At 48.1% G+C, this 27,119-nt stretch overlaps 1 protein-coding gene across 7 annotated transcripts; it reads right to left on the bottom strand.

Annotated features, from left to right (window-relative positions):
• Positions 1 to 779: 779 nt before the first annotated feature.
• CD34 (CD34 molecule) lies at positions 780 to 15,973 on the bottom strand. Of its 7 annotated transcripts, none has more exons than XM_075055017.1 (8): positions 14,872 to 15,967; positions 9,424 to 9,558; positions 8,410 to 8,693; positions 8,242 to 8,319; positions 5,627 to 5,774; positions 5,264 to 5,304; positions 4,360 to 4,524; positions 780 to 2,599 (listed from the first exon to the last, which is right to left on the bottom strand). In XM_075055017.1, exons 1-8 carry the CDS (start codon positions 14,948 to 14,950, stop codon positions 2,408 to 2,410), a joined length of 1,122 nt encoding a protein of 373 aa, XP_074911118.1. In that variant the 5' UTR covers positions 14,951 to 15,967; the 3' UTR covers positions 780 to 2,407. The 7 variants fall into 7 exon arrangements, with proteins under 7 accessions (XP_074911118.1, XP_074911117.1, XP_074911120.1 ...); XM_075055016.1 differs by having other exon boundaries at positions 9,397 to 9,558; positions 14,872 to 15,956; XM_075055018.1 differs by lacking the exon at positions 780 to 2,599 and adding an exon at positions 2,606 to 4,235 and having other exon boundaries at positions 4,331 to 4,524; positions 9,397 to 9,558; positions 14,872 to 15,973.
• Between the last annotated feature and the right edge of the window lie 11,146 nt (positions 15,974 to 27,119).

Raw genomic sequence — 27,119 nt, 5'->3', positions numbered from 1 at the left:
GCAAATCAAGCCTCTGAGAGAGCTTCCTCTGCACTCTCCGGCAGCTAGAGCTCTTGGGAGAGAAAGTAATTTCATTTTCCTGCATCTGCTCCCCTTGCAGCCAGGCTTTTGGAGGTCACATTTACCCCAACTGCAACCAAACCGGCAGCGGTGGTCTCTTGCCGTACTCAGCACCCCTCAAGAAGTACCGGCTGTGCCTCTCTCCAGGAAAAAAGCACTAGGAAGGGTCGGGCATCCCAGAGAGGAGGGGGCCAGGTCAGTAAAGATCCCCAGCCCCAAACCTCCTGCTTTCAGGAGAGCTCGAGCATCTCCCCAAGAACAGGCACTAAAGGGCTGCCGTGCGTTGCCCTGCAAATTCTGTTCCTGCAGGAACCGTTGCTGGTTATTGCGCAGTGCACAGCGTGAGGAAGCCTTCATCTTCGTCTTCATCTTCATGCACACGTGCACACACCACCACCCCCCCGCCGTCGGGTCAGACCCCAGCCCTGCGGATCGCTCCATGAGACAGGAGTCTCATTTATTTATGCAGGAATTAGCTGGGCATCTTAAACATCAGAAGATCAAACAAACAAGGTTTAACAGTGTGCTGTACGTCACTTGTCTTGCAAATGTGTTTGTTGAAAGACAGGGAAAATGTGCTCAGAACAAGCCACAGCCTTTAGTCATAGCATTTCTGCTGGGAAACAACCTCCCTGCGAGGCGTTGTCCTCACATCGCGCTGGCACATGGCGCAGCCAGAGCCACGCGTCCCGGTGGGATAAACACACTGTTGTTCCAAGGACACTACAGAGAAGTTGATTTTTAATACTCAATTTTTTTTTTCAACTGGGATTATTTACAATGAGATTTGGGAGAAGCAGTTCACACCAAAACAAACAAAACCTGAAATACTTTAAACCGTGTCTAAATGACTCTTGCACCCATGAAAACAGCCCCAGATCATGACGGGCGTTGCTGTCATTCCTTTAAGCATTGTACCAAAAAAAAAAGCCTTCCCCTCAGGTGTTCAGCACCAAGAAAAGGTTGCAATAAATTCGCTAGTGAGAGGGTAGATTAGCTTCAAGGGCCATTTTTGTCCTTATTTTGGATGTGGAGGTCACTGCTGGTGCCTGCAGAGACTGTGGTATGAGTAACATCTGCTGAACTGCAGCTTCTCGTGGTCTTGCACCATCAACACCGGGCTTGCATGAAAACAGCTTTGGCTCCCTAAAAATGAGCTGCATGTGCTGGGGACTGAGCAGACCCCCCCCCTGTCCCTGGCTCTCACCGAGCTGCACGTAGCTCGTCCTCAGCGATGCAGCTTGCAGCACCGCTTGCCTTGGGGGCAGGATGAGTGCAGAGCTAGGCAAGACCTGCTCCTGCTGTTGGGATTTTGGTCTTGGCCTTCACTTAACCAAAGCGAAAATACTTCTTTTTGTTCATGTACCCACTGCTGATGCAGAGGAAGAAACACCTGTAGCAGAGCCAGGTTTCTTGTCCAGCACTTGTCCCACTGGGAGCCCTTTGGCATCTTTTATTCCCGAAGTCCTACCCCAGGCACTAGCCCCCGCGTGTCGGGAGGGAGGGTGGTGGGACGGCCAGCCCCAGGCGTCTGCAGAGCCATCGACAGCCGTATCAAGTGTTCTCCATCTCACTCGAGTGACTGATTGATGACTCTGCCTCGTCCAACACCATCTCCAGTCCCTGACATGAAGAGACTGGGGAAGATTTTTTTACTCTAAAACAACTACCTGCATACTGGTAGGGTTGAAAAAGAAACAAGTTTGAGGTCTGTTCACATTTCAGCCTTCAGTTCCATGTGGAAAGTTTTACACAGCTTCAGCAAATTCTGCTGGAGTAGGAAATACTAAAGAAGACCTAAAGCACAAGAAGGAGGATTAAATACCTGTTGTTCTTAAAAGAGGAAGAAATCCTGCACTTAAGCATGAAGATGGGATAAAAAACAACTCTGTTAACCAAAATTATCTGAAACCTGAGAGGGTTTTGTCACTGAAATCCCAACTTAACTATTTTAATCAGCCTAACACACTGCCACCAAAGATTTGGCCTGTTTGGAGTCTGGCTCAAGGCTTCTGTAGCTTCAGTCTGCTGCTGCTTAAAAGCTGTTCAGGGCTAAGGGCACTTGCATTTCTCATTATGTTCTTCTAACAACAAAAGCAGAGAACAGCTGCAAAAAAGTGTCTTGTGTGGTCAATGGGAGAAGTAGGAGGAGGCAGAGAAGCAGGTCTTTGGCAGCTCTGGCGCTTAATGTGCTTTAGGCTGATTTTGAAGTTCTTCACAGAAATAATAATAACAAAAAAAAAAAAAAAGGTCTGCAGTTCCCTAACTGTCCACAGAAAACTCTCGCCCTCCCTTGTCTCTCCGCTCCCCTCTTAGTTCGCGCTAAGGGTGCATTTCTCTGCCCGGTTCACATTTCGGTGTCGGCGGGGCTGTGCTGCTTGGCTGAGTGGCCGTTTTTGGAGGACGCTTGGCCAGTCCCGTTCTCCTGAGTCCCACCGTTGAGGTTTGGCTTCTCCTGCAGCTCAGGTTGCTCTTGGGGGGACATCATCAACATCGTGTTTCCCTGGCTACCGCTTTCTGTGTAATATGGGTCTTCAGCCTAAACAGGTACATAAATAACAAAGGCAGAGTTAGGGAAGGGAAAGGGCTGACAGCAACCGGCTTTGATTGCAGGCAGCGCCTTGGCGGGCTGCCTGCGCTTCCTGGACAGGAGGTACAAACAACTGCAGGCACGGGAACCTGCTCTCGCTGATGAGAAGGGGAACAGGGGGCCTGAACCATGCCGTGGCAAGATGAAGCAAGAAAACCAGCCAGGAACGGCATTTTTTTTTCCCCTGGACCTGAAAAGAGAAGTTGTCAGGTTTTGTGGTTTTTCTCATAACCAGGTTTTGGAGCTGACCCTGCCTTGGGTTTGCAAAGCTACCCCGTGACAGTCCACCTCTGCTTTCCACTTTGGCCCAGTAAGAAGCACCATTGAATGAAAGGTATGGAAATTGCCTCTTTCTTTCCCTGTCCTTCTTTCTTTCAGCCTGTAAATAGATATACAGCTTGCAGCCAGGTAGCAGAAATGCAGGACTGCACTCCGGCAAACGCAAAGCCATGCCGTGTGGCTTGTTACCGCTATTGCTATAAGGAGCAGATGCCTCTGGAGGACCCAGAGCAATAGCAGAGCTGCCTCCATCCCCCGCCACGATAACCCCACCGATGTGTCGGACCGTGGCAGGTCTGACAGCAATGCAACGGGTGCTGGTGGTCCCGGGCTGCGGATGGAGATCACCAGCCGGTAGCAGATATGAGAGCAGGGAGGCAGGCGCCAGCCCCGCTCCTTGTTTGCCCAGTGGCATCCAGCAGCGCAGCAGGCTGCTGAGCTTCCCGCCTGCCCCATCATTCCATTGATTCCTCATCTCTTCCCCAGCCAGGTTAAACACAGCACCCGGGCACCGCTCGGCCCCTTTGCTGACACCCTTGTCTGCGCTGGACACATCTCACCTAGAAACTGGATTGACACTGCCGTGCATTTACATGGGCAGCTCCCAGCCACACACTTACATTGCCTTTCACTCGCTGCCAGCATCCAGGAGATGGTACCCGGAGGCAGCAGGCTCGACAGCTCAAGCTGCAATGTCCCTGCCTCCGACACTTGTACCTGACTTCCCATCTGCATGTTTTGAGAGCATCCTTTCTGGCAGTGAAATCATCTAATGGCTTCCCAGGACACAACTGTTCACGTGCCCACGAGCAGCGATAGGGGAAAGCGTGGCCCATCCTCACTTTACAGAGGGCTCACGTCCCTGAAAGTCACTGGTGGGGAAGAGTCCTCAGTGGTCAGCCTGCCTGGAAAGGGGAAAATGGAAATAGGAAATTTCTTTCTCTTTCTTTCTTGATATATTTTATTACCATGACTTGTTAAGTGAGGGGAGAAATAGCCTTTATTACAGCATCGGTACAAGACAGACATATAACTCAAATGCAGTGAATGGAAAGTTAAAGTGTGTCACTTTTAATGACAAATTCATAAGGTTTCGGGGTCTCTGGAGGGGTCTTGCTGGATGAGTTCTTACTGCTGAGCAAAAATAAGTGTTAGACCTAGAAGCACGAGAGAGAAAGGGGCGGTTTTCCCACAGGAGCAATCAGCTAAGAGTTAATTTTAGAAGGCAAGAAAGGTTTCCCTTCACCCTGAACCATCTGGCCTCCCTCGCTCCTGCCCTTCGCCTTGCCCGAGCCGTCCCGTCGACCTGGGGACACACACACACAGGCTGAGGGTACTGAGCCCCAGGGTGCGGAGCAGCCCCCTCCTCTCCCACCCGGGCCCCCCCCAGCTCCTCTCTACCTGCTCTTCTGCCATCTATAAGCACTAACCAGCCTCTCTCCCGCGGGGCTCCAGCTCCGCCGCTTCATCAGGAAATATCCAGCCAAGCCCAGGAACGCCAGCATGAGTCCAGATGTGACCAAGGCGATCAGGGTCTTCTGAGAAAAGTCCTGGTGGTTCCTCACTCTCCCCCGTTTAAGGGATTTTATTCCAAACTGGAAAAAACACCAAAGAGAGTCCGACAAACAGGAAACATGTGCATCTGCTGAACAGGCACCAGGCTTAAAACAATGCTGCTCTTCACCTCCTTGTTAGACTTCCCATAAACAAAGCTGGGCTTTGCTAGCCCAGCTCTGAGCTTTGCACTTGCCCTGTGAGCTCTCGTTGTCTCATTTCCATCCTAGCGTCTTCTGTGGCACAGGGCAATTTTCTCCCTTGGAGCGGAGCGCTCAGGCCCTGAGATTTAGAGCGTGCATCTGCACGGCTGAAATATCTCTGTGCGCTGCTGTTGCAGCTCTGTTGGCTGCCATTTATATAGGCACCTGGAGCTCAGCTTTATAAGCTGACGGCAGCCTCACTGGAGTGTTGAGAGGAGGAATTAATTAATGTCAGCATGGTACCTTGAAGAAGCAGAGTGCCAATTACATCCTAAGAGTTATTGTTGGGATCTAGGCCTTTTTTAAGAAAATACTACAGAATTTTACAGTAACTTTTTCAAGAATTTCTGCCTTCAGTGGTTGTCTTAGTTCTCTTACGGTGCACCGCTGCCTCGCTGCATGTCCGGTGGTTGGCTCCAACCACCTCATGTGCCAGGGCTCAGCGAGCACCTCCGAGATGGAGGCAGGTTCAGGTCTCAGCCACCTGCCCCAGCCTCAACTGACCATCTAAAAATCTCCTTTCTCCAGCCACTCGGGCCACCCATTTTTTCCAGCTGAATTTGCTTAAGGAATTTACCTTTTCCCAGTGAGACTCCTGTAGTATATCTGTAGCAGGATCTGCAAGGTTTAAAACAGAAGAGGCACATTACATAGAGGGTCACGCTGCAGCTAACGCCAGTGTCGAAGACCCTGGCCATTGGTGAACATGGAGGAGCCATGAGCCCCTTTGCTGCTCTGGAGGCAACGTCCTGGCTCCGTGGATCGAGCAAGACCCCAGAGAAAAGAGCAGTAGTTGCAGAGAGAAGTCTCCTCCCGGCTTGTAACTGAGGATTTGTGTCCCACAGCCTCTCCCCACAAATAGACCCCTCTCCCGTTGCCCACGTCAAGGTCATTATCCAGCGGTATCAATGACAGCCAAAAAGGAATGAGCTCAACTGACCTGTCTCACCGACGAGGATGAGGAGCATGCAGTCATGGTCCACCTCAGATTTAGCAAGTTTGATTTGGCAGGGGGAGGAAATGGGGTGGGTTTTTTCTTCACATATTGCACTCCACAAGTCCGATCCCTTCATCTCTAAAAAATGTTTCTGCAAAATTTTCAAAAAAACAGCCACTGAACAAACCAAACCAGCTAATTGTCCATCATCTCAGCTATGCTGATGATACTACTGGTAGCGTTGTACATTCACCCTTTGTGTCCTGGTGGCTTATCTGTGCTGTGCAAAGCTGAGCAGAAGCAACAAGAAGTGACAAACAGCGCTGGGCCGGGTGTCAGCCCTTCACCTCCCACTTCACCACTGCTTTGGGCCCCAATACCAACACCTAGAAAAAGGAGACGCTTAGTTCTTGTTTCTTAACTTAATGAGAATAAATTAAATGAAGATATTATTAGCAACTCTTGCAAATGGCATTTAAACAAAGCTAAATTTAGGATCTGAACTGCATTGCAAGTCTCTCCAATTTTTGGACTGAAACAGCCGCCTGAAGAGCCCTATTGTTTTGGAGTCCCAGGCAGGGGCTGGGAAAGGAGGGAAATAACAAAGAAGCATTGAGCCTTCCTGTTTAGGAAATGTCTTCAATGTTTTTGCTAGGTTGCTGATCAAAGGCTAGGCAAAAAAATACAAATTTCTCACATTTTAGAGCTGAACTGACTCTCGGGTGGAAGAGGAAGAGGAGTGAGGAGCTGCAGCCTTTCCCTTCTACGGGCCAATTTCTGTATCAGACAGGATAGGCTTTCTCCTCAGGTCTATTTTCAGCCACAGTCAGGCTTGGAGACAGAGCCCACAGTTGCTAAAAGACGTTATCAGCTTCCTGAACATCCTCCCAGCTGGGAACATCATCTGAGCTGTGGCCGTGCCCACCCCCTCGAGACAGAGACCGGCTCCAGCTGAATCCCCCGTCCTGCCCCTGCCCTCCACTCGCTCCCCGGGACGTGCCCACCGACGTGGGGCTGCGAAAGAGGAGAAAACCCTCTTGTCCTGCAGCGCTGTGCGGAGCCGGGCAGCTCAGTGCCTTCCTCTCTTTGCCTTAGAATTGCCTCCGTATTGCACTCGGGTCGCCACATCCTCTTAGCATAAAAAAATGCAGAAACTTATCCATGAGAGAATAACAAACAAATCATTTTCAGCTGTTTCTGTAGAGCTTGGCTTGGGGTGAGAAAGGCCAAGATGGAACAAGAGACCCAAGTGTGTATTTTCCTTTCTCTGCTGTGGAAAGAACTCATCGGAGTGTCAGAATTTCCCTTTGCAATTAGCAGCGCTGGGTGCCAGCTTATTGCTCATTTGCTTTGGGAAAGGCCAGCAGGAAAGCGAGACACGGCCCAGTCCCTCCTATCTGCTCTCCTCGCAGACGCTCTTATCTGGTTCCCAGGTTCAGCAGCTGCTGAGCCTGAGCTGGTTTTTCCCTCTCGATGATGCTGAGGTGGAGGGACGGGAGAGGTCTGCTGCGGGCTGAGAGGTCCAAGAAAACCACGGTCGGAAGTGGGGCGGTTTGACTCGTTTCACGTGGAGGGAGGGCTAGGAGTATGTGCAATTAGATACAACTCTCTGGGATGTTCTGGATGTTATATATGCATCCATTTCTGTATGGGCAGGTATGTAATATGTGCATCGTGTATAAATGCTGGGCCCAGGAGGTGCCGGTCCCCACTAGATGGCATCTGGGAACAGAATCGCTCCCTCCCGGAGGAGTTTCCATGTGAATTCTCACTAAAGTGCAGTCCTTGTAAACAGGAGCGAGTCTAAACGCCATTTAATGGCCAATTTGCAGAGAAAAGCCAAGTAAGAATTCACTCATCCAAAGCGGTGGCAGTATGGCTGACCAGCAGAAGTAAAATTAATCCTTGTCGTCTCATACCCAGGGCATTGCCAAGTCTGCTGTCCTACAAGGTCCAGCACCATCTGCTCCCTGTCGCAGGTTGTACCTCCAGTGTGGAAGGTTTCTTGCCTCCCACCCACAATAGTGTCTCAGCCGGACCCTCTTCTGCTTTTATAAATGCTTCATTTTTGGTGCACAAGGCCAAGGGTGGTTACAGAGAGCCTGGGATTCCCTTAGGAGTTGGTGCAGATGGGGACACTGAGCAGCACCCGTGCTCCTTCAGATGCCCTGATTTCTTTCCTAGGGCAGCTGGCAAGGCAAAAAAAGGCGCTCGCATTTCCAACAGGGAAGAGGAAGAGCAAAGGCAATTTCCCGTTAAACATGGTGGGAGATACTTTAGAAGTTAACTGACCCCAGCTCTTAATTATGAAAAGGGAGGTTTTATGAAACCAGGAGGTTGCATTTCCCCTGCGACTGCTGTAATCATCCCTTTGGGATCCTCCTGGGACTGCTGTGATCATCCCCACCTCTGCCAGTTTGGCACAGCTCAGATGCTCTGCCCTAGGGATAGCGGTGTGAGCTCCCCACTCTAAACCGACCCCGAGTTATGGTGGGTGACCCCATTGCCGCAAGCCTGAGAGCGCTGCAGAACGTGCCCTTGGCTGTTTGCTTGCAGCCCCCCTCCTTCTGCATGTCCCCCCCCTTGGAGACGTGCGGCCACCCAGGGCTGCGACTCACGCAAGTGCTGGACTCGTTGAGCTGCAAGCAGATGGCTCCGGTGTCGCTCACTTCTTTGACGTTGTGGCAGGTGATGTTCTGGAAGGGAAAAAGCACAGCGGTGGTATCAGTGAACTGTCAGGGGGTTGTGAGACAAGTCCAGCCCGCCGTGCCCAGCCAAATCCTCACCTTCGGGCTATCCCTGACTGTGGGCAGTGGCGCGGTGGTCGCCGGGACCGAAGGATGCCCCGAGGTGACAGGAGAGCTCGTCATAGCCGGCGTGGGTCCTGGGGTTTCTTCCATCGTCCTGGGTTGTGTGGCTGGGTTCTCGGTTGTGGGGACCCCTCGGCTCGTGTGGTCGGGGTTCAAGGGGGTGCCCAGCGTCTGCGTGGGGTCTCGGCTGAGCTGCGGGCTCGTCCGCTCGCTGCTGAGCCCCGGGAAGGTGGTTCTGGCTGCCGGGGACGTGGCTGCAGCTTCAGTTTTGAAGAAATGCAATGAAAAGGATAGATGAGAAAGCTTAAGTCCTCTAAAATCAATGCGTGGCATTGCGATGACTGAAGTACAATATTGATTTGTCATAGCCAGCGGTACCAGAACGTGTTATTGGCTGTATAAGAAATGCCCATTAGGCTTGCTTCAGTTACCTAATTGTTACATGCGCTTCATAATCTGTTTACAATGGACTAATTTCCTGGGCATACACTGCACCACAGCAAGGATGCCATTGCCTGACCTCCCCTCCATCACCCTGCTCTCTCCCTTGACCCAGAGTCTTCAAAAAGATGTACGGATTTCAAATGGCATAAGAGAAAGGCACCGTACATCTGTGCAAGGGTCCCTGCTTTAGAGCTCTTCAGAGCCTCGGCCTCTTAGCAGAAAGGCTGGCAGACCTCTTATGGGTGCCATTTGCTGGGCAAAGAATAGGTATGCTGAGATAAAAGATTAATGAGCATTTTGTCCCATCATCACTTGGCTGTTTTGAAAAGGATGGGTCTAAGCTGCCCGTCCTGAAGACAGCAGTGTTAGGTTGCCCCAGGTGGCATTTTTTGGCCAGGATTAAAGCTTTTGACCATACTATCAGGCTCTTTTCTGAGAGCGTGACCCATGCACCAACCATGCGGTTTCTTAGGGCAAGCCTGTGCACTTAATAAATGTGATTATTCATGCAAATGCTACCGGGAATCACATGGGGGGAGCGATTACTGGACATCTCTGGCGTCGGGTTGGCACTGCTGGGGGGTCCAGGGGTGCCGGTGGCTGCCGTGCTGCTGATGCCTTTCGATCCTGTGGTCATGGCTGTTCGTAGGGTGGGAGGTGTTGGGGTCCCAGAAGTGTTGCCTGGGGGCAGAGGAAGGTGTTAGGGGCTGCCGTCCCCCCACCCCAGCCCCGAGGGTCCCTGCGGGCAGGGCAGGGAAGGGTTAACTGCTTTCACAAATCCACTTTCTTCTGGCCCCCAAATAGCAGGCTGCCTTAGAGCTCAGATGGGAGAAGCTCAGAGGCTAAACGGTTCAGCTGGGCGAGTACCAAACTTTGGTGCAGCCCTCGCAGAGGGTCCTGGGGCGGCGCTGGAGGCGGACAGGCTCGTTTCTGCCCTCATCCTGCCCGATCCTCGGGCTTACCGAGGGATGCACAAAGCTCTGCTCAAAGCTGGATTTCATAGTAGTTTGGGTTTATAATCCTTGGAGGAAAGACTCGGGCCTTGGAAGAGATCACTTATGCGCCTCAGGAAAAATAAGCTGGATTTGCATTTGCAGGCACAATCTCAAAGTAAATAGAAACATTCCCATTGGCTTGGGATCAGCTCTGACTCATGAGCAAAAACAGCTTTGGAGGTAAAACTGAACGTTTGGAGAACGGTTTGCTGTTCTAACTTAAAGTTTATATATCGCTTCCTGGTATGTTACAAAGATGACACTTCCAGCTTTTCCTTCTGAAATGAACTATATGAGTCAATGCAAATGCATTTCTTCCCATTTCTTAACCTTTTCTATTCTTAAGATCTATTTCCACTTTTAACAAACAGTTTCAGTCTCTACTCGAGGGCTGTTGCTGTTTAAGATTCTTATCCAGACACTAAAGAGAAAATCATACAAAATACATTTTTTCTTTTGTATTTCTGCCCAGGGGACCCTGAGCTCCAAGAAAAGTTACTTCATCCTTCCAAACAACCCTTGGAGATGGAGCAGCACTGACAGGTCCTGAGCAGCCGCCCGGCGCCAGCATCAGGGCAGCATCCGCTGCCAGTTAAACATGCATTTATGTATTGTGCACCGCAGTATCGTGCACTTCAGTATTGTCCCGGCAGGAATTTTTCTATGATGTCGGGATGTCAGTACTTTGCTGGATCAGGTCCAGAGAACCTGGATGGTTTATGAAAAGCAAAGACTGAGATCACTGAAGTTTATTTTGGCAATGGCTGGCAGCAGGCAGAGCTGCTCGGCTGTTCCTGCAGCTGGTGGGTGGTTGTACTGGAGGGTGCTGAGGGGGCGGCGCACCCCAGCCTGGCCTCACAGGGCCACCCATGCTGGTGCATCCCATCCCATCCCATCTCATCCCATCCCATCCCGTCCCATCGCATCCCATCGCATCCCATCCCATCCCGTCTCATCCCATCCCATCCCATCCCATCCCATCCCATCTCATCCCATCTCATCCCATCGCATCCCATCTCGTCCTGTCCCATCCCATCCCATCCCATCCCATCCCGTCCCGTCCCGTCCCGGCTGCAGCTGCTCTGGGCGCGGGAGCACCGGGGGAGGCAGGGGCCCTGCCGAGGGCTCGGCGCAGGTGTCTGGAGCTGGGATTTAGGTTCTGGCACAGCTTTTATTTAAGGGAGAAGTTTCTTCTCTCCAAGACAATTCAGTTCCAACTGGTTAAATCACCAAGTTTTTCTGATGAATTTTAACAAATCAAAAGCAGGAGGCATGACTGTGTGCCCAGAATAATGAGTAGCACAGTTAAATCCACGCTTTGCATACAGCTTTGTATTTGCACGGACATTAGCAGGAAACTTTACATCACTAGAACAATGTAGCGCCTGGACTTGACCTCCCCAAGTGCCACAGCCACCCAAGCACCTTTGAACTATTCCAGATGTTTGTAAAGCACCAGAAGTATTTCTAATCAAAGTCTTTTCACCACTGAATGTCATAAATTGAAGCTTGGCTTATTGCTCAGTGTAATTTGCGAGGAGGCCTGTCACACAGTATTTCTTTTTCTTCCCTTTATTGTAGTGTATGCAGGCGCGTTTATAGAAAACATGGCTAAGTTTTTTGAAACCTTAGGACTCATGAGATAAATAATGATCCAGATGTGAGATGGATAATCCACATGGTGCTCAGCTAAAGTGGGTCATTTATTGCACCATACATTTTTACTAGCTTTGCTAAACTTTGTCAATTTGTTAGTATTAAGGGTCTGAGAGTTTAAGCCAAGCCATTTATTAACCTTGGAGAAATCTTCACCTGGCAGCGCTAGCACATGGAGGAGCAAAAGCATTGCAGATATGTGAAAGAAAACTGTACTTCACAGTACCTATTGTATTTACCTATCTAGCTTTTAAAAAGCAAACACCTCTGATTTTTAAAGATATTTTAATAATGGGGTTTAGGAAGTAGCTCAGCTCATGTCAAATAAAAAAAGCAACAATATAAATGTTAAAGTAGTGACTTGGTCCAACGCTCATCCCTGAGCACTACACCAGGACCACAGAAGGCAAAACTCTGCAGTGGCAAAGGCTCAGGAAGCAGGAGAAAAGTTTTGTAATTTGTGTCCTACTCTGCACCTGCAGCAAATTAAACCTGGGGGTTTCTCCCCGGCTCGTCCACCCCTGCATGGTGGAAGGTGCAACCCACAGGGGTTCCCAGACAGTAATTGCACCGCCGATGCTGATACACGAAATCTCTTAGTAAACCTTTTGCTAAGTGGGTGCCTCCTTGAGTGCTCTGACACAGAAACCCTGTGCCAGGATAGTTTCTCAAACTCTTCAAACAAAGTCTTTTTCCAAGCTCAGCTAGCGCTCCAGAAGCTGCAAGGGCTGCGGCTGAGCTACGGCAAAGCCCTGCAAGTGAGCCGGCACGCGTGGTACCGCCGGCACTCACGGTACCGCCGGCGCTCGTGGTCCCGCCGGTCCCGGCAGCTGCAGAAGCAGCGGGTGAGGAACGGTGGGACACGGAGCCGTGGGACACGGAGCCGTGGAGCTGCAGCCAGCCCAGGCTTCCCGCAGCAGCTCCTCCGAGGGCTCCAGCCTGCATTACTCACGCCTTTCCACTTTTACTGCTCTCAGCCATGTGGCAGGAATTCAAGCGGGTGGAGCCCTCTTCCCTCTGGAAATATCTGATAAAAATCCCTTCCCTCCCCCTTTTCCTCCTCCCAGACAGGATACGGGTGTGGGGCCGCAGTCACGCAGGGGGCAGGGGGCTGCGAGACCCCCCCGAGCCGCCCTCCCAAACCCCAGCGGCTGGACCAAGGGTTTCCTTGGGCTTGGGGCCTCTCCGGCAGCCGGGTGCTGCTTGGGAGCCCGGCACCTTCCCGGGGACCGAGATTGCTGCTGGCTTGAGCAGTTATGATGTGCAGCCCTTTAAAAGATGTTAAACCCAAGTGGCTGTGGGTTTTAAAGCTCCTTTTTCCTTCCCTGACCTTTAGAACTTTTCTAGGTCTTGCAAGAGGAAATGAAGGAAAGGAAGAATGCTTTAAAATGACAAGAGATTTTTTTAAAAAATCAAGTTTGGCAGAGATGAATAAAAAAGATATAAAAAGGAAACAAAAAAGATTAAAAAAAAAAAGAAAGTGTTTGTATTAGGTACAAATAGAACATATGCTCTCTTGTCTATGTACGTTCTGAGACAAGCACAGGACAGCTCTCCACGTGGTTTATCAATACCCAATTTTGTCACCTTGAACCGCTCGCAGCATCGTGCTGCTGTGCCGGTGGAGGGTTCCCGAGCAGCCCCAGAGCACCGGCCCGCTCTGCAGACCAGGGACGGGCATAAACCTCTCCCACGCTCATTGCAACTCAGCGGTTCCCCAAAGGATCAGGCAAAGCCCAGAACTGAACATTGCATATGGGATTTGCTCCCCGCGAGGCTGGACGAGGCTGCTCGTTGCTCTGGGGTCAGGCTGCGGTTTGCAGCTACTTGGTACCCGGCCTCCATCCTCCCCACTCCGCATCCACATGTGGCATTTGTAGAAGACCTGCGCCTGGCCCAGCATGGCATGGGGCTTTTTTTTTTTCCCTGTAAATCATGTGGCTTTAGCTGAAGGGTGTCCTGGGGGGCACGTGGAGGCCGGTCATCCCACCCTTGGCAGCGCTGCCAGGAGCCAACATGAGCACAACCCCCCCCAAATTGGGATTTCCATCGGGAGCTGCACTACTAAAACCTTTGCTTAATTTACTCGGCCCCCCCAAAGAGATGAAGAGCACGCAGAGCCCTGAGGGCGAGCTCCCTAGTTTTTCTCCCCTCTGCCCAGCAGCTACATTGAACAGAAATAATCCCCCTCTACCTTCCAGCAAGAGCTGATAAAGCGCTGTAATATCCCGCAGAAATGTGGAGCAGTGGCTGTGCCGGCAAAAGGAATGACATTTTGCAGCATTAAACCCCCTGTCGCCTGGTAGCTTTGTCTTTACAAAGGCAAAGCTTTTTATCACTTTTGTATCATTTTTGCTTTGTACTACAAGGAACTCAGGTTTCGCATTTCAGGTAAACACTTTTGTCTTACACCCTCGCTCACCGCTTACTTCAGCCCAACCAGACAGTCCTGAATTTTATTTCTCTCAGATAAAATTGTTTTTTTTTCCTTCCTGTTAAATTAACATAGACTGGAGGGTCAGGCACAACGGCTCGCATGAGCAATATGCCTTGGCAGCAAAGGGAAAATGAAAGGAGCACCATGAAACAGAAGAACAAAATACAGCAAATTCTTTCAATAGATCTAGTTGCTCACATTCATGTGAGTAAGGAAAAATTACATTTGAGGAGACACCCGCAGGTTCCTGGCTCCTGTCCCAGCATACTATGCAGCACACAGAATGCTACTTCACTGTTTTTTAGTCCCTTTTTGTTACTTCATGGTTGTTGGGTTTGGGACAGAAATCATAATATTTCCCTAAACTACAACCCTTTAAAAAGTACTACCTAGAGAAAATCTCCGTATTATTATTCACTTTCTCATGTGATGAATATTTGAAAAGCTGGAATAGGAGATTTTAATATTTATGGAGATTCATTTGATTTTTGGAAAATGTTTAGTTCCTACCACAAAACAAAAGTAAGGCTAATTTATACCAATGCAGACTGAGAAACGACTTGAACTGTGGCTGCACTCTACAGCTTTGCATGCTGCAATGCATCCCCTTGTGTTATCCGCAATATTATAGGGAGCTCCCCTATCCTGATTCCCTTCCTTTTCAAACCAGCAGCATTTTCTGTTTGCAGCACATCGCTGCGAATATGTTGGCCAAGGCACCTGATGCAGTGCTGTTCTGTAAAATGTTCTTTACGTGAAATTGCAATCTCCACTAAGCGCTCATTACGATGCATCCCCCCAGGCTGCTCTTTCAGAAGTTATAAAGAAGTTGCCCCATGCACTAGTCTCACGCTGCTTTATTGCTCGGTGCTTGTAACCCTGGTATTTGCTGCAGTCAATACTCACCAGACAACTCCACAACACAGAGCGCAATCCAGAAAAGCTGCCTCCACTTCATTATTTTTAAACTTCCCAAGCACAGCATTCCTGCTCGCAGCTCCCACTAAAACTGGATCTGGCTGTGACAGCTCTTGGGTTTTCAGTCTTGCAGCAGCTCTGAGCTCATGTAGTTTGGTTTTAGTTCAAGCCTTTGAGATCACTCGGTCGTGGGGTGGGTTTCTCTTCAGGGGTTGTGCTTATGGTTCAAGACTGCGAGGTGGAGTTTCTCCGATTTGATTTCACAGTTTTATATAGTTCGTGGCAACTTCACTATCACTTAGGTAATTTTCTCCTCCCCACTTTCCTGCCAGCGCTTCAAAACAAACAAAAGAGCAACCCTCTCCCCAGCAAAGGATCTCAAAGCCTCGCTGGGCTTAACTCTTTCCTGAGAGCTGCTTGCTTTCCCGTTCAAGTGGAGGCAGGGATACAACGTGCTCCAGCTGGAAGGAAGGATTACAGTGGAGCCTGCTGCTAAACTTCCCTCAAAGCAAAGTAAACACAATGCGAGGAGAGCAGAGAAGTGGAGAAACCTCAGGTCCAGCCACCGCCGGCGAGCCCCGTGCACGGTCCCAGGGCTGTGCTGTGGCCAGCGCCACGGAAAGGTGGGAAACTCTGAAAGCTGGCTTTGGAGTCGGAAATCTTCCCAGCAAATTAAGCAAGGAACTCAAGGATGCGAAATCATCGCTGACCTGAAGAGAAGTGACTCCATTAGCTTCACTAAATTGACTTTGGTCAAACACAGAGCACGAATGAAATGGTTTAAAGAAGGTCTGGGGGAGAGGAAAACCCACAGGCAAAACCCTCGGCATAAAACCTGGAGCAGAAGAGGGACTCGAGACTAATAAATAACTTCCTGGAGCTCACTTCCATTAATAACGCATTATAGAAATATTAAAAACCGTCAGAAATACTGACTTCAGTTTTATTACCAGGCTGAACTTTACCAAGTGGGAATGGTTGGCCCTGGCTCGCTGGTTCTCCAGTGGCTGCACCACAGGCGCGTGTGGGACCAGCTTTGGAACTGGCAGCACGAGGGATGCTCCGCAGCAGGCGGCAAGCAGGGCTGAGTCAATGCGTCCTAACATGGCCTTAAAGAAACATGAGTATCGCCAAAAGTATTGATTATTTTTTTTAATTAAATTTAAATTTAAATTTTAAAACAAATATGTATTTATATTTTATAATATTATACTATTATATATAATTTATTATTTATAACATTATAATTATTATAATTAAAAATAAAAATTAAATTAAATTGAAAAATACTTTGGTGTTTCCATTTCTTGATTTTTATGTCGGGGGACACCAAAGACAACAGCAAAGTCTTAGTAATAATTTTGGCCTTTGGGGATAAAAATAAAAAGATACAATCACTTGGGAAACTAAACTCCAGATAAGTCTGGGTTCTTCCTTTCCTTTTACAGCTACATGATGCAGTCACTAAAGGAGTCATTGCTAACAGGAAATCAAAAGTGAGGTGTCCAGGAAAATATCCATGGAGGGAAGGACAATGAAGTACCTGCTCAGCGTAGTGTCTTTTTGTGGATGCTCTCATTACACTTCTACAGTCATATGGCCACAGTCAGCAGAAGGATTAAAAGGCAGAAAAAAAGATAGGGTAGTATTATGTGCAAAGAAATCCCCAAATGGCATTTCTAGTATACACATTTATTGGTATGACAGAATTCCAGTAACTTTTGGTTTTAGCATAGGACAAGGATTGGACGAGATGATGTTTAAAGGTCCCTTCCAACCCAAAACATTCTGTGATTCTATGGCAGGAAAATGTCTCTTGGAAGGAAATATCTGTAGCTAAGAAATGTGCTCCGACATCTATATAAAGATTTCTATTATGTTCACTAATCTATTACTGAATGACAGAGCTATACAGCTCTATCAAAGACCAGAATGTCCTGGTAAAATATGGCCTACAACATGGTATAAAAGCTGAATGTGGACACAGCCTGGCTGTCTCCAACAGCTCCCACCAAACATTTTCTCTTTTTTCCTCTCTCAAACGCATGCACAAACACTGGGAAATGCATGACTCAGTACATGACACAGGTTTTTCAGTTTAGAAAATATATTCAAAAGATGAAATGAGAAAAGTAGAGTGAGACAAAGGTCCTATTTAAATAACAGATTTTATTTTTTTTTTATATTGAAGTGAGAATTTGGGTTGAATAACACAACTAAAAATAAAAAGTTGAAACTTCAAAGTACCAGCCACTAGGAAGACAGAAGACCATCTGGTGAGGACCAGCATCCCATCATGCTGAAAAGCATCAAGCAAAGCTGCGGAACTACCTCTGGCAGGGCAGGGCAGGGCAGGGCTCGGGACCCCTCTTGGGCAGCGAAGGCAAAAAAAATCTTTGAAATGCTTAGAAATTGTATTTCGGTACTCAAACCAAGTGAACTGGGGGAAAAGAATAAAACGAAGCAGCTCACGCCGAGCCCCTTGTCCGCACGGGAGCTGCAGGGAGCTCTGCGCCATGAGCTGGTGCAGCCCCATGGGGGGTCCCTGATGGCAAACGGTCCCCCCGGCCCCCCCGGGGGTCTCGCCCCTCCGCCCTGCCGGGTTTCCTGCCATTCTCCTCCAGCACTGCTCCGGGCTCCTGAATGAAAGAAACCAACAGAATCATCCGGGTTTGGCTGCCGGTTTTGTTTCACCTTTCAAAAACAGACTAAAAATAGAGAGCTGGGCTAAAGATAGACAATGACCGGGTCTGCCAGACACTGAGCATGGGAAGCTCGTGGGTTTGGTTTCCAGTGGAAGTCAGGCTGCATTTAAATGACATTCCTTGTCAAAGATGTAGGGTTTCATTAATACTTATGCCCACTGCATGCACTGTCTGAGTATGTCGGACCAAGCCTTACAACTCATTTTAGGGTAGTGACTCAGCTGAGCGTGGCACAACAGGTAAATCTAACATAACCTCAAAAGAAGAACCAAAAAAATCCCCCAATCAGTTCCTTATTAAAGTCATCCTTTAATCTAAAGTGCTGTCTTCAGAGGATTTTAGGAGAGACACCTAGAGATGCTTCTACCCATCCACCCGCTCTGCTTTTTGAGCCTCAGCCATTCCTCAAGCGCAGGCAGCGCCACGCTCCCTGTCAGGGGACGCGTGGCTCTTCGGTTTGGGGGGGGCTGGGTGTACATGTGTGTGTACACACCTCCAAGCATATTTGAAATATTCAGAATATCCAGCTGGAACCAGGCTCTTCAGTTATTTCCGTATGTTTATTCAATGAGCGGAAGATAAGACCTTTCCTCATTGATATGACTCCCCATTTAAACCTCTGTTTAAAGTGACTTGAGCACATTGCCAATGAGTGCTGTAGAATTCTTTCCTCCTTTCAGACCCCTAACAGGTTTTTATAGTTCAAAATTTAAAGACCAAAGTAAGAAACATGCACTTGAATTATCTCGAAGCTGTCTGTATCAGCTGTATAAGGTTAACAACGGCTGAGCCAATTTCAACTAACCATTTACAGGATCAAGTGTCCAAATTCAAACAGCACGGTGATGAAGGCTTGTTCACATAGACTGGGGATTTGTCCAAGTATTTAAGGGTGATTTAATTTAATTGTGAATGATGCAATAGACATATGGCTAGGAAGTTATATGCCAGGAAACATGTTTTCTATAAGTATTTTAGCAGGCAGATGGCATACAATAGTTTTGGTGTAGTCATTTCCTCACCTCTTAAAAGTTGCTATTTTGGACAGATGAAATAATTAGATTCCCACCATCCTCCCAAGACACCACCACTGCTGACCCAGAGGATGTGCAACATTAGAGGACTATTTCTGTACAAAATCCCATCAAGTAAATCAAACCTTACACTCACCTATCAATTGCCATTCAAGAGTTTCAAAGCATTTTAATAACTTGCCCACTTAAATCAAAAGTGAGTGAGTATTAATGCTTTACAGCACTCCCATGGGACAGGCGGGAACAGAGGCATGTGGAAGCGCTTGGAGCAATGCCACACCACAACTAAATCCCAAAAGCCAAAAGTTTTGTCTCTCAATCCTCAGCCTTAGCAACCAAACCCCATCACTTCCCAGACAGACCAACACTTTCTGGAAATTACAACCGATCTCTTGCGTCCACCGTGCTCAGGCCTCCGAAGGACTGCTGATCCAGAGATCCAACTTTCGGGAGCCGTAGGAGCATCCCTACGCCTCTACGGGGCGGGACAGCCAGAGCAGAGCACGAAGCTGCAAATGAAATGGCATTTGAGTGAAGGTTGGGTTATTTCTCCTAGTCAAGCTTCTAAGATGCTGTTGGGACGACATCTCCTTTGTGTTAACGGGAGGCACGGGGCCAAATCCTGACCGGGGCTGAGCAAGGGGAACTCCTGTGCACTGCTAACGCAGGACACACGCTGTCTGCTCCGAGCAGACGGCTCCTGAGGAATGGACTGATTGTGAATCATCTAAGAAAGGGCAAAGAGCTCAAAAGCTTCCCTAATATTATCATCCTTGTTGCGATTTCCTTAAGAACTTGTCACCTATTTGTTTTGTTGTGTTTGGTTTTGCATGTTATTACATTTAAATTGTAACTCTTGGGGCAGGAAATGCTTCCTTTATTAATGCTTCAGAAACTACATCCTGAGACTCCTATCAAGGCATCCTTTGTGCGAAGGCTGTTCTGGAGAGATTACTGCCCTGATAATTTCTACATCAGAACTTCTCCGAAGCCGTCTGCTTCTCCCAGCCCTGGAGGAGCCGCTCACCCCTGAAGGACCATCCCTGCGTGGGCGGTGGGCACCCTGCCCTCCATTTCAGGAGGATGCTGGATGAGACCTCTCTTGGCCCTTCACCTCACCTTTACCCATGACTGGAAATGAAGGTTCTCCCTCTCCTCCCTTCCTTGTGATCTCAGAGGAAAACCTCCTGCTTCAGCAAGAAGTATGCAACTTGTCTGGGCTCTTAAATTTATTTCCAAACTGAGCGCACAGAGCCTTTAATAACCATCATTTATGAAAGAACGCTGCCTTTCTACACCACTATTTATCTAGGTGTTTGTATTCTTTTTCTAAGTCTTATTTAAATATAGTTCTCAGAATTAAAGACCAAATATATGTGGGGTTTTTTAACTTGGGCAAAGTTTTGCCTCTTCATAATCCTTGCAACTGCATTAATGGGTGCTTGCTATTTATTACCCCCTTGTACAGCTACTGCTTATTCATTTACACTCAGCAGAGTCATTCCTCAGAGAGAAACAGCTGAAAAAAACCAAGAATATCAGACTTTTGATCTGTAAATCATATATTTTATTTTAAAAAGCTTTTGGAACTCTTAAAAAAAAGATGCATGGTTATTGCAACTATAACATTCTGTTAATAAAAGTGGTATATTAAAACAAATTGCTTAGTATGATTATTCCACTAAAATCAATATCTTCAAATAATAAAGCAAATATGAAGCATACACATGACTACATTCAAGCAAACCATATGGTGGATAGATTGCTGAACAGTTTCACGCTTTAAACTTTTACTTCAAGATTGTTGGTTCAAATCTAATCAAGGCTATGCTCATTTACTACCTTCTGTCTGTTCAGTGCTTTGTGGGATATTACTAGGTCTTTAATCTAGTTTTAAGGGGCAGGCTACAATGTAAATCAAGTCACTTAAGCATTTTTCCATGAAACTGTTCCCCAGATGCATATTTTCCTCAGCAATACTGGAGGTTGAACGAGTCAGACGGAATTGCCTTGAAAAACAAGGCAAGAATTGGCAAAACGAGAAGCCTACAGAAAGCAGTAGCTTTTCTAAGTTGCAAGAAACAGGGCTAAAATGTGCAGAAAGAAACTCTGGCGCGGGACGGGCAAAAAGCCAGAAGATGCTCGGCCGGCGCTGCTGGTGTGACCTGGAAACAGTTTGCAGCACATTGAACACCGCAGGCAGGAAAACGCCCCGGCACATGTGCTAAATAAAAACCTTTGTTGTCTTTGAAAGTAATTCCTCCTGGCTTTGTGACGGGAAGAATGAGATCCATGGAGATGATATCTCACCACCGACTGGACAGAGACAGCAATGTCAGAGAGCTCTGCAGCACCGGGGCATCCATCGGGTGCCTTTTCCTTCACGGGAAAAGGGCCGGCGGCTTGGGACCCTACAGCTTGCGTCAGAGGGAACAAGAAAAGCCAGCAACAGCAGTGAAACCTAGCTGAAAACTCTTGCAAATAGTGCTTTGGTCAGCGTGAGAGAACTGGCGCTCACTAAAGTCATGATAATGCTTTGGAAAGAGCAAGCAAGCTAATCACGTGCCTCTGTCGGATGCGGCCGTATCAATTCTGTCTGCACTAGGTCCAGTCGAACACACAGAAGTGTGATTTTAGATGGCGACTGTTGGTGCGTGGAGGTGATGAGATGCCCTCACAATCTGTTTTTTTTGTTTTTTTCAGGAATTCTGCACATTTAGTTGAACATACAGAGAATTGACAAGTAGCTGCAGCAATGTAAGAAAATGAACAGGAGAGGACAGAGATGAACTAGTCATATTTCTGTTACTATCCATCAGTACTTTTGGACTGTTTCAGAGTCTCATTAACCTGGCTGATTTCATTGACTGCTTTTCATTGCTGCACCGTCCAAAGTACTTAACTGTAATAAACAGCAGCACCACAAAACACCAATAAAAATCATTAAAGCATAAGTCTCGTAATTTAGTACAAAGATTAGCTTTCTCCATCCAGATCTGCAGACTGCTGATTGCAATTTATTTCTCCCATTTATGGATGTCATATGAACATGCAAGCTGGATTCATTGCCTGGGCTTTCCATCCATCACCAGGACTGCAGCAAGTCCATCTTGTTGCTACACCAAGCGAACAGTACCCGAGATATACGAGATGCTTAATTTGAACTTTAATTCCAAATAAATGCTATTTGCAATACTATGCATTTTAAATGTGAGGGAATTATAGAATCATAGAATCATTTAGGTGGGAGAAGAGCTTTAAGATCAGTGAGTCCACCTGTAAAAGGTAGCGCTGCCAAGTCCACCACTAAAGGGTGTCCCTAAGTGCCATGCCTACATGTCTTTTAAACACCTCCAGGGATGGGCACTCGACCGGTTCCAGTGCTCCACAGCCCTTTCAGCGAAGACCTTTTTCCTGCCGGCTGTTTTTTTCTATTTTTAATTCGCTGTCTTCGCAACTAACGCTTTCAATAGAGCCACCTAATTGGGGTGCCCTGTCTATTCCAAGTTCACGCGCCGGGAGCTGGGCACAGTCCTTGCCAAAATCCTGACGGGCTCCAGCCCAACATCGCCCCTGCCCGGGATGCTGCGGGAGGAGACGGAGGAGCAGCGCGGATCAGCGTGGAGGATCAGTGCCCCTGGGCAGCCCTGGTCCCCCCCCACAGCCCCGCTGGTGGCCCAGGCAAGGGGCTGAAGGAGAAAACGTCCCGAAAGCTGAGCAGCTGCGGGTGGTGGTAGCTGCTGTCGGTAGGTGCAAGGGGTCGTTGGTGAAGCAACACTGACCAGGATTAAGGGGGGAAAAAAAAATAAAAATCTACATTGCCTTTATTTCCAGGGAGAACACCCCCTCCAGCTGTAATTTACATAAAGTAAGTACCGCCTAAAAACTATGGTGGGATTTCTCGGAGAGAAACCAAAACTGTAATTAAGAAATAAAGGAATGGCTTTTTCTCTGAGTAAATATCAGGTTAGCGCCAGGTGTTACTGAAGCATCAGATGAGATGTAAAACTCATCAGTGGCGGCAGTGAAAGGCATCTTTAAAAGCACCAGGGGAAAAGGACTGGAAAGGGCTCTCCTCTCCACCCTGGCAATTGCTGATAATAAAGTGCTGCTGTTTTCTACCTGGGAAATGAGGTCCCAGAGGTACAAGTCTTTCCATTTTTTCAAAGGAGGGTTTGTTCAAATACACAGACAAGAGCATCCTCAGTCATTAGCAACTCCTGCTGCTACTGACCCACCGCACTGGAAACTGTAACGGCCTGCATTCAAAATATCCTCTTGTTTTGAGTTTAAAGTCATGTCCTTGGTCTTAGAGCATAAATAAAATGAAATCGAAATCTAAGAGCCACTTCTTTGGTTGTCTTCTGAAGAGAAGGATGCAACAGCAAAACTATTTCAACTGCGGTGCTAGATGACCTGAAAAAATGACAGGGCTCTGCTAACAGTTATGAGCACACAGCTAAATTCAGACACCACTTATTTATTGATGTGTTTGTACAATAGGAGTGGCTGGGAAGGCTGCAGACTCCCAGGTACCTTCTGATGGCACATAATAAGCACAGACAACACAGACCTACAGTGAATAATAGAACAAAACCTTCTGGTATCACTGAAAATCAAAGTGCATATGCAAGCAGATGATATCCAGCTAAACCTCCTGGGAAGGGGAGTGAGGGGCATCTCACAAGCCTCACTCTTGCCATGAAGGAGGTAGGTATTACAGGACAGTTGCATTAAAATATAAAGATCCAACAGTATTAGTGTTTAAAATTATAGTGCTCTTTTATTGTGCAAATTATAATGTATCATCTCATATAGTGCTATTGATAAGGTCCAGCTAAAGAAGCAGCATAAGACAGACATCCAAACTGTGGACACAATCCCAAACCTATATTCTCAGTACTGTGAGGATCTGGGGGGGGGAATATCTATTTATGAGATAATAAAAGATGCATTAGAAATGACCAAGATGAATAAACTAACCACAGCGACAGAGAATTAATGATTCTGGTTTTTCCCAGAGCTGCAGGAAGGGTTTCAGGCCCCAGCAGAGCTTTCCAGGCAGAGCACCTTTGTCCTCACCGTGCTCAGGATGGCACCTCCTCAGCCACAGCAGGGTCACGGGCAGCCCACGGGCCCAGGCGCAGCGGGGATGGACCCAACACTGCCGGGCATCTCTGCCCCGTCCCCTCCAGGGGATGCAGCCAGACCAGCCACAGCGCTATGGTTAAACCCTCCCATTTCTGATCTGGAAATACAAGCAATTATTTTACACAGAGGGAATCCAAAGCTGACGAGAAAAAAAAAAAAGCTTGTTATTTCCAGTCCCTCTGCAGACTCCAGACCTCTACGTACCCACATTACTCTCTCCATTTCCACGTACGAGCGGTGTTCCAGCAGGTCCACGACTGCCCTGCGACCGGGCACGGGCTGCCTGCCTCCCAGCACCGGCATCCCCAGGCAGCAGCCCTGAGACACGGCCAGCCTTCCACCGCTCCCCTTTGCCCACTATTAATAATCACTCTGGTTTCTCCAATTACAGTTTTCTTTCAGATATTTTTCTTCTTAGCTCCATCAAATGCATTTTTCCCCCTGCGGTACCACACCAGAATTACAGCTGCGGAAGGTCCTGACACGATGCAGAACAGCTTCCCTCAGCTTTTTTCCAAAGAGCAGAACTCTCCGATATGGGAATGGGTCTGGCTTGTGCTTTTAGAAAATCTTTTCTGCAAGGATCTCAAGCAATTACGATGAACAAAGAGCACCTTAATTTTATACAGACAGAACCCAGGGATCCATTAAGAGGGGAATAAGGGGAGGCCCAGGGGGATGCTGTGGAATGGAGCTGGGAGATGCCGCAATGGGGACGGAGGGGAGCAGGTCCATACATGCGCGCACGTGGATGCACAAGAGCAAAGAGCAGCTGCCTGAGAAGGCCGGCAGTGCGCAGCCTTTGCTGTAACAGGAGTTGTGTTTTCCCATGATATCCCACGCAGAAGGACAATTGCAGTGGACACAGCTTTTAGTGCTGCTCAACATGACTTTGGCCAGGGCAGTCAGAGGACTGAGGGAATTTGCACCGTAAGTTTGGGATGAAAAACGCTACAAACTGACTGTTTTTTCCACCTCCAGGAACTTTTTCCTCTGACCTTTTGGGGCACGTCCCTTCTCAGCAGCATTTGTAATCTCAGGGAGAGCTCGGTGATGAGAAGTGACGCTGCATCATTTAGCTAAAGCGCTCTGGTGACACAGGGCACACAATCGATACGTGGAGGCTGAGGCTCCATTACTTATAAGAAGTGCTTCAGAGAGCGCTTTGGAAATGCAAGCCCTCTCCTGGGACCTCTCCTAGATGGTTTCAGATTAATTGTTGCAGGTTTGTTGGTTTGTTTTTATGGAAGAAAGAAGATTTGTTTGCTTTTTTTCCCTCTGGAGTTTTACCATCATCTTTTCTCATTAGGATGGTGGCAGGAGGTCAATAGAGTCCCCTGTCTGAGTGAGATTCCTCCATAATTTGGAAAGGAAACTTTCAGAGCTGCAGCGTTCAGGGTACCTTCCCCAGTGTGTTGCTCTGTGTTTCAGAGCAAACTACGGAACACACAACCACCTCCCCACTACCAGTTTCTTCATTAAACACTAAAGCTTTATAATTACTACCAAGGCATCAGAGACAAGTTGTGGCTCTGCTATTCTCCAGGCTCAGACTTGCTGGCTCAGTGGTCTCCCAGCCACGCTTCTGGTGGCATTTTATGACCACGCACAGGAACAAAGCAGAGCAGAAAATCGCTGCAGCCCGGGCTGCTTTGCTGAGGTCAGTCAGTCCTTCCTACCCAGAGGACAGGTCGAGAGCTGCCTCCCCTCCCTCTGCCCATCCTCCTTGTCACCATTCTCTCTGGTTTTTGGTTTTCTTAATTATTTTGGAATCTAGAGAATAATCTGTCGTCAAATCCTGCAGAACAAATTGAACATCAGGTTTTTCAAACCATTCTAATAAAGCAGATGGTATCACAAGCCTGTAAATCTCCTCCCAACTTCAATGCATCTAAACGCTGACAGATTATCCATTAATGGGCAGATTAATCCTGAAGAGCAAAAACAGTAGGAAGGAAAATACATGCTTTTGTCTCCATAACAGGGAAAATGAACACGCTAATATGTACAACTCACAGGAGAGGTGCAGTTACATCCATTACAAGCACACGGAGTGACTGGCAGAGCCCAGAGGCACTGGAAGACGCGTGCAGCCGCTGAGCACAAGGCGACGGCTTCCTCCGGCTGCCCAGGGCCTCGCTGGGACCAGGAAAAGAAAAATAACTTGACGATGGAAGGGGCAGGGCTGACTGTCCTGATGTTCGAGTCTACTTCTCAAACAGACCAAGTTATTCTCAGCACTTCTGATTATTTCCCTTTCCTTTCCTTTCCTGCCGGGCTGGGACAGAGCCTTCCCGCAGACCCTCTCCCTACCAAGAGCTATTTTGCTGATGTCCCTTTTGGCCAACTCCTCTTTGTAAGGCTCACCAGTAGCAAGTGCTACTTCCCTGGCCGTTGTACAGCCAAGTAAAGGATTTTTGGTTTTCTGTGCTGCAAGCGGCGGCCCCCCCAGCGCAGCATCCCCTTTTCAATGCCATCCTCTCCTCTCCCCGCTGCTGATTTGCTTGGCAGGTGTGAAATATTAATTGCCTCACATGGGAGCTTGGCTCACTGTCTGTCGCATTTGACTGAAATATCATTCTCTGCTGCAAATATAATTACTGGGGGTCTGCATTTTTAAAAATAGCCTCTTGCCTGTCTGTTAATTAGGAGCCATGCTCTGCTACACAACGAGATATTTTGGTTAATTATAAAAGAGAAAAGGACAAATTTGTCACGTCTTTTGTTTTCGTTCCACTGTGTCTCCCGGTGACAGCAGTGCCGAGCCGTGATGGACTGCTCAGCTGACAGCACCAGATGCTCCCTCCCAAAACGGGGAGGGGGTCAGCGCTGGCTGGGATCTCAGCGCTGGGGGGGGGGGGGGGGGATGCTCCCGCCTCCCCTCACGGCAGCGAAGTTTAAACAAAGGAAGGAAAATTTCAGTCAAAACCTAGATCTTCACTCCGATGCTCCCCTGTCAAATGTTTAAGGACTCCCTGATTTGAAGCACCGATACCTTCTCATGAGCTCTGCCAGCGGTGCTGGCTGGAGGCATCCTGGGCTGCCGCTCCAGCACCCAGTAGACCCTCTCCTGTCCATCCTCTGCTTGGGCTGGCAACACGGCAGAGGTGGCACTAGTACCTCCTTCCCTCACCATTCCCAAATTAAGACCACCAATCTTCTCAGGCTTGCTGAATGCTCACACTGATATTCATCCACATTTTGGGTTTGTTTCTTACAGAGAAGAAAAGAGCCATTTAATAGGTGCCAGTGCAAATAGAGGAGAGTGATGACAAGTTTGGAAATGGCAGATGAAAGTGCTAACCAACCTCCCCTTGGCCTCATGTGCTAATTAATAATGTGTTAA

The sequence above is a fragment of the Buteo buteo genome, chromosome 23 (assembly GCF_964188355.1).
Source record: "Buteo buteo chromosome 23, bButBut1.hap1.1, whole genome shotgun sequence".
In the NCBI taxonomy this organism is placed as follows: Eukaryota; Metazoa; Chordata; class Aves; order Accipitriformes; family Accipitridae; genus Buteo; species Buteo buteo.
Note: the sequence above shows the minus strand (reverse complement) of the source record. Positions and strands in the feature narration are given on the sequence as shown.

Coding starts and splice junctions, on each gene's coding strand:
- CD34 (XM_075055016.1), bottom strand. CDS start 14,950: ATGCTGTGCTTGGGAAGTTTAAAAATAATGAAGTGGAGGCAGCTTTTC. Junction 9,559..14,871: donor CTGTGTTGTGGAGTTGTCTG/GTGAGTATTGAC, acceptor CTCTGCCCCCAG/GCAACACTTCTGGGACCCCA. Junction 5,775..8,241: donor TCAACGAGTCCAGCACTTGC/GTGAGTCGCAGC, acceptor AAAATTTTGCAG/AAACATTTTTTAGAGATGAA.